The 7,494-nt window shown below is 28.9% G+C and overlaps 1 protein-coding gene and 1 pseudogene across 2 annotated transcripts in view; one reads left to right on the top strand and one right to left on the bottom strand.

Moving 5' to 3' along the window:
- The first annotated feature begins 456 nt into the window (after window positions 1-456).
- Window positions 457-3,615, top strand: LOC100165672 (facilitated trehalose transporter Tret1). Its single transcript, XM_001949996.5, has 8 exons — window positions 457-749; window positions 1,000-1,138; window positions 1,215-1,471; window positions 1,542-1,718; window positions 1,776-1,976; window positions 2,058-2,201; window positions 2,267-2,582; window positions 2,918-3,615. The coding sequence occupies exons 1-8, from the start codon at window positions 648-650 to the stop codon at window positions 3,166-3,168; spliced, it is 1,587 nt and encodes a 528-aa protein (XP_001950031.1). The 5' UTR covers window positions 457-647; the 3' UTR covers window positions 3,169-3,615.
- A 3,321-nt stretch (window positions 3,616-6,936) lies between these two features.
- LOC100163625 overlaps window positions 6,937-7,494 on the bottom strand; it is a 2,280-nt pseudogene continuing 1,722 nt past the window's right edge. Inside the window, exon 2 of the transcript XR_511263.3 lies at window positions 6,937-7,488. The product of XR_511263.3 is annotated as a major heat shock 70 kDa protein Ba-like (transcript). The remainder of the gene's footprint in view (window positions 7,489-7,494) is intronic.

Below are 7,494 nucleotides of genomic sequence, written 5' to 3'. Positions count from 1 at the left end.
TTAAGTAGGCAACCTATACGTTTTCGGGGGGACGAAATGTGTCCCGTATTCTTATTAGTATTTGATATTATGTATATTATTATGAAGTTATGATATGATGGTAAAAGCCACCGATAAAAAAAACAATTATGAAGATAGTATCATTCACAATTTAGGTACATACAGTTTTTTACAATTGTTACTTTTTCAAAAATCCATTAAATATTTTAAGTGTCACCATTTTTATGGATCTAAAATAGGGTGTCGTAATCACGACGTCTGTCGTCATTAAAAAAGATGTGTGAGAAGCACAACTGGTACAAGGTTATCATAGTATTAATCTATAAATTGTTCTATGGTTGATTCTATGCAACAATTACTAGTCAACCAATTTGGTAATCTACAACTATTTATTATCTGCTTATCATTACACCTCGTGTTATCAATTATTATAAGATAAACATAAATACATAATAAATAATAATATTATACTACAATATATTATTCACTATTGGTTCAATTTAAAATGTAACTTTATTTATAATAACTTCAGACTTCATAGCAAATACTGATCTTCAGAGTACGGACTTCGATCATATTTCAATATTTCATGAAATACTACAATTTTTCAGACTTAACTTGGTAGAAGCACAGAAACAGAACATAACATGCATCATATATTTGAGAGTAAAACTAATGGAATAAGTGATTATGACGATCATGTTGCTTCTAGTTTCAGACGTCCCAGTGATGAAGATGAAATACCAAAAGTATTGTACACATTATTATCGTTTTTTTTTTTTTTTACTGTTTCACCTTTACTTCTTGGTCATTGGACTTAGATACTTTAACTTAAGCTACTGTTAGCCATCATGTACATATTGTAGTTAATAGGCATAGTTCTTATTAAAAAAATAACTGCACTTTAAATTGGTTATTCGAGATAAAATTATATTTTTACTACTTACGTTTTGTACATAATGAAATGTAGGTACTAAATGTATTATTTAATAATTACAGAATATATACAGTGAAAAAAGTCCACTTGTCGATAAGAAAGTTCCTAAATCTATAACAATAGCTCAACAAATTGCTGCTGAGAGCATAGAAACTCAAATAAAAACTCAAAAAAGAAATCAGTATTTAGCTGCATTAATTGGTAGGTTGACAATTACAATTCTTTACAAGTTACAAGTCTTTATTAAAAATAAGTTATTTATTTGATATGACTACAGCGACTATTGGAGGGTTTATCATGGGTACAACGCTTGGTTGGACGGCTCCTGCAGGTCCGATGATGGAAAACGGCCAATATGGGTTCCAAATTACTGTGGAAAATGTTTCATGGATAGCGTCGGTCATGCCACTTGGTGCCATGCTTGGATGTCCAGTTATGGCTAGTCTAGTCAACAAATTAGGACGTAAACATCTAATGATAATGTTAACCATACCTACACTTTTTGGTTGGGCGATGATAATATGGGCTAAATCTGTAAATAATATATTTTTTTTTAAACCAATTTTAATTAAAACTGTTGACCTAGATAGTAATATTCTTTAAGGTGGTATGGATTTGTGCTGGCAGATTTTTAACTGGATTTTCTAGTGGTTCATACTCTGTCATTGTACCTTTGTACACTTCAGAAATAGCCGAAAAGGAAATTCGTGGTACTTTAGGTACTTATTTTCAGTTACAAGTTAATGCAGGAATCTTGTTCACCTATGTAGTAGGATCCTACGTAAGTCTGTATAAAATTGTGTTTTATTTTTAATATAAATGTTATACTCTTTTACAGCTTAATGTATTTGGTCTGTCTGTTGCATGTGCAATAGTTCCAGTGATTTATATATGCTTGATGTTTTTGATACCAGAAAGTCCAATTTTCTATCTTATGAAAAAAAATGTTGAAAAAGCTCAGTTATCACTGAAATATTTCCGAAAACCTGTTGTTCATGTAAATCAAGAATTAAATACCATGCAGAGTGCATTAGCTAAAGTATAAAAAACAAATCAAAATTCATACATTTTAATAATTATGTAGTTATAGAGTAGGTAAACAATAAATTTATTTTTACAGACTGAAAGGGAAAGAGTTCCAATCATGGAAGCATTCCAAACTACACCAGCCAAACGAGGATTATGCTTAGGTCTTGGAGTTATGGTTTTTCAACAGTTTACTGGGTGTAATGCCGTTATTTTCTATGCAACAACTATCTTCAACGTAAATATATTCATTAAACTAATTAAATTGAATTATTTATAATAATGATATACAATTTATTGCAGGCAACCGGGAGTTCAATTGGATCAAATACATCCACAATTATTATTGGCATCATGGCTGTAGTGTCCACATATGTATCAACGCTTGTTGTTGATAAATTAGGACGGAAAATTCTGTTGTTGTATTCTGTTGTTGCAATGGGAATTTGTACATTCCTTATTGGTGGATTTTTTTATGCTAAGGAATCCCACTATGATATTTCATCTATTGGATTTATTCCATTAATGTCGTTATGTATATTCATAATATTATTCTCCATTGGTTTTGGTCCTATCCCATGGATGTTAATGGGTGAAATATTCCCAGCTCAAATTAAAGGTATGCTCAAAATCTAAAGATTTAATATTGATTTTAAGACAACATAGTATGTAGTATCCATTGGTGTTCACTAGTTATGTACTAAGTTATTATATTCCTGAAGATTATTATTTATTTGATTTTACATTTATGAGAACTCAATTCTTTGATAAATATATATATATTTTTAACAGTTGTACTTACCAAAGTTTTTTAAATTTTATATTACGTTTTGATAAACATAACTAATAAATAGGCAATTTTTGTTTTGGGGAAACAATACTCTCCAAAAAACTTGTTTTATTTTGTTAATAATATACCTATATTTGTATTACTTTATCATGTTTTTGTTATAGGTATTGCTAGCTCAGTAGTTTGCATGTCAAACTGGCTATTTGTTTTCTTGGTCACCAAATTTTTCACATTAATGGTATCTGCCATTTATTTATACAACACATTTTGGCTATTTACATTATTCGGTGTATTGGGAACATTCTTTGTGGTGTTTTTCGTCCCTGAAACTAAAGGTAAGACCATGGAAGAAATTCAAGAATTGCTTGGGGCTGACCATATTACACTATTAACAGAAAATCAAAATGACGCCTAGGAATAACATATTACTATTTAAAGTTCAAAGTTCAAACTTAAACAATTTTATTATTTATATTTTGTATAAATTACTAATAGAAATAGTTGCATGTTTTTATCAATAACAAACATTTAATTTTTTACCTGTTTTAGTATGTATTACTTATTGGATCTGTTTTAAATGATTTAAAAATGTTTTTTTATTGCATTTATAGTTTAATGTATAATATTATACATGTATTTTTTACTGACTGCCATAAAGCTTATGCTGTGATGAAATTTTTTAGTTTTAACTTAAATTTTAAATTTTTGGAACATTTCCATAGATTAAATATATTATCTCACACTCCTTTTATTATTAATGTATTTCTAATTGGTGTGACAATTTAAATCTGTGATATCTCTAGACTTTTTTATTGTATAAAAACATGTATGTAATCAAATAAATAAATACATTTTATGATTACCTATCTATTTATTTTTAATTTTATAAAACAAATTGTTATTTATACTATTTTTTACAATGATAGTATTTACGAAACATGCAAGTACAACACAAGGAAAGAAAGGTGTTAAAAATAAAAATAATTAATTTACATTGAAGACATGGGACAATTTAATATCAAATATGTCTATTAAAAAAGAACAGCCCTTATTATAGTTTGAAAGAAATATTCAAATCAATTAAAAATATCTATAAACCAATATGGCTATTTTATCATAATATGTATAATATATTGTAATATACTACCGGCTGGGATCCACAACCAAGCATGATCCTGTCATAACAGTCCAACAGGCTGGACGAATCTAGGTATTTGTGTCCTCAGCAAAGATGATGAAGTTAAGATTATTGCGGTCAAACTGAAGTTATAATTGACTGACTTTTGGCTGTTGGACGAAATTACCTCAATTAAAATCGCAAAACTGACAAAGCACGTTCAAGCGCATACACATGTGACGTATGCGACAAGTTATTTGCCCGAAGCAGCTATCACACAGCAATGTAGAGCTATAGCTACCATATATACCATTAACAACAACAACATTCAAAATAATATTTAAGAATAACATAAAAATAATTCACTCAGTAAATAAAAATAGTTATGTTAAAATATAATTTTACTGAGTAGTAAATAGTAATAAATTAGGTAGGTTCATAAATGTAAAAATATGGGTAATTTGGATTGTCATTTTTGAATTACATCAAAAAATAATTTTGATTTGAACAAAAAATGATTTTTTGTAAATAGATAAGTTATTAGACATTTTTAATTCAACAGAAATTCCAAATGACAAAATTTTCAACATTACAATCAATTTCTAAAATTCTTTCCCATAAATAGATTGTCTATCTCAGCAGTCCTCGATCTGTGCTCCGTGTAGCATTAGGGTCCTACGACAGATTACATGAAAATATAAAATTTAATTTGTGACTTGGCTCGGCACGTTGGTTGCTACCAGTCGCGCAATGCAACTGAGAGTAAGTAACACCCGCTGCTACTAGTTCCCAGACGGGTTCGCAGTAGTAGTTCGCTCGGCTTAAGTTCAATTAAAAAAAAATATATAATATTCATATAATCTGTGGTTCTACCTTCTACAATAATGATCTAGCAGTGATCTTCATAGGGTCTCTATGAGCACCGAGTTGAACACAATCCAAATTCAATATTATTAGTTTTATTGAAACAATCGTTTTAAATTTAATTTTTTTTTGTTTAAGTTACATTCCTGATTTTGGGGACTACTTAGATTTTTATTAACAACTTTAGGGGTCTTTTAACAAAATTAAATTAAATAAAACCGAAAACAATTATTAATACAAGCAATAAATCCCTTTGAACAATAAGTAATAGTGTAATACACCAGATTCTAGAAAGATCATAAATATAAAATAGGTATATTGATTAGATGAAGGGAAGGTAGACCTCCTGAGAAATGGTTTCTCAAATAAGTTTTAGATCTTGTATACTTGTGTCAGGCATCAAGAGTTGTACAGTGATTAAACTTGACTTAAATGTGTTAATAGATCTTTTAATTTTATAATATTGACTATTGTAGTGGTGATTCAATTCTAACCATGGAAATTGTATTTACAGAGTCAAATAATTTAGCTAGTAAATAATAATAACTAAAATATATAATATTGTATTACATAATATTATAATTTATTATAACTTATAAGTAGGTAATAAACTTACCAAAGTAATAACAGATATCCAGTGTTTTTGTGATCGACGATGACCGTGATGAGCATATCAATTTTGTCACAGCGAGGTCGTGAGGGTGATGACTGACAAACTAACAACTGACGAGAGTGTGAGACACTGAGACGCTGTGTTGAGCTTCAGTGTTATACTCATACACCAGAAATTTAGATGGTACTTGTATGTATTACTTATGTATTAGCATAGAACAATTAGTTGCTTTGTGTCTATAAACTTATTATTTTACTTGTCTGTGATTACTGATTTGTCTATATAGCGTCTTGTCTACTTCTAGTTTATACCATAATGCTAGGAACCATAGATAGTTTAGATACTAATAATTATAAACCTGACGATAACGATCGCCGAGTGCATTGCAGCAGGCAGCAGCTCTATGCCATATTGCCAAGAATTGAAGAATATGCACAATATTGCACACACGGACTAAGATATCCAAAGGTGGGCATTAACTAGTTAAAAAGTTAAAGTTAAGTTAAAAAGTTAATTTTTTTTTAACTTTTTAACTTACCTAACTAGTTAGTTTATTTTCTAATCAACTTATAAACTTAACTAGTTTAATTTACAGGTGAAATAACTTAACTTTTCTCAGTTGTGTTTAAAAAAATCCATCAAGTTGAAAACATTTTGAAATTTTTCGTTTATACGTAAATATTACTATACCTATCAGTATAAAATAAAAATAATCCAATAGAAAAACACAAAAATTTTCTTGATAACATAATTTTGTGCATATTAATATATTTTTTTAAGTTGTAAATTATATATTATGCGAGTTGCAATAATTATAAATGTTTTTCATAAAATTAATAATTTTGAATTACAAATTGACAATTATTAGGTATGTTTTAATGTTATGTAACTTAATGAGTTATAATTTAATATATATGAAGGTCATGTACTCGTCTTCACGTATTATGACATTCAATTTCTATAGATACGATATAAAAATATATATTTATTAAATTATTAATTTGAGATGAATATAGTTTAAATTAGTAAATAATAGTAAAGTAAAAATAAAATGGTAACAGTGTACATTTTGATAAAAGCTAAATAAAATTGTTTTTTATAATTTATAAATTAGAAACTAAAAGACACATTCACTCTTTATGTGATTTACAAACAAATTAAAAAAAAAAAAATAGATTAACTTTTTTTAAACTGAATTAAGTTAATATTTTTTTCTATATTAACTTTTAATTTATCGAATTAAATTTATGATTTGTTATTTTCAAGAAATCAACTATAGAACGTGAACTAAGTTCTTATTAATTATGATTTTGAACGTTTTGGGTTCGTTCATTGACGATTTAATTTTCAATGAACAGGCGATTTGAATGATTTGAAAATGTTTTGTAGCCGATGGTGAGAGCTTTTTTACCAAATCACAATTTGTAATCGTATTATAACATCATTAATAATGTATCAATCATAATATTCTATCCATTGGTAATATTGATATTTATTATTTATACATTATTGTAGTCTGTACAAATAATAAAACATAGGAAGTACCTACTATTTTTTCGGGACAAACAAATAAAAACGAACAATATGTATGACAGCCAATAAATAATATTTATTTTGCAAAAATGTAGGTAATATTACAAAAGAAAAATCAGTCTCAACTTAAATCTACCTATATAATATTATTTACAATTAGAATATAGGATGAAATTCACAATAGCTTACTTATTTACAAAATATATAATAAAACTGCATTATTAAATGAATCAATCGACTTCTTCGACGGTAGGTCCTCCGGAGCCCGGCCCAGGAAAACCACGAGCACCGGGATGAGACGCATCACCGGCTTGTCCTGCACCGTGTATCTTCATCATTAGAGCCGAGCAGCTCTTTTGGATTTCCTTTAGTTTGTACTCGTACTCTTCTTTGTCTGCCAACTGATTGTTGTCCAACCACTGAATGACCGCGTCGCATTCCCGTTTCCCGGTGTTCCTTTCGGACTCGGTCAGCTTGTCGCCGGCTTCGTCCAACGCTTGTTTGACACCATACACGTAACTCTCCAACTGATTCTTGGCCGCGATCTTAACTTTTTGTCGCTCGTCCTCTTCTTTGTACCGTTCGGCCTCGCTAAGCATACGATCGATTTCGGC

Source organism: Acyrthosiphon pisum, chromosome A2, assembly GCF_005508785.2.
Source record: "Acyrthosiphon pisum isolate AL4f chromosome A2, pea_aphid_22Mar2018_4r6ur, whole genome shotgun sequence".
In the NCBI taxonomy this organism is placed as follows: Eukaryota; Metazoa; Arthropoda; class Insecta; order Hemiptera; family Aphididae; genus Acyrthosiphon; species Acyrthosiphon pisum.
The sequence above is the reverse complement of the archived record's forward strand: the minus strand, read 5'-3'. Positions and strand labels throughout refer to the sequence as shown.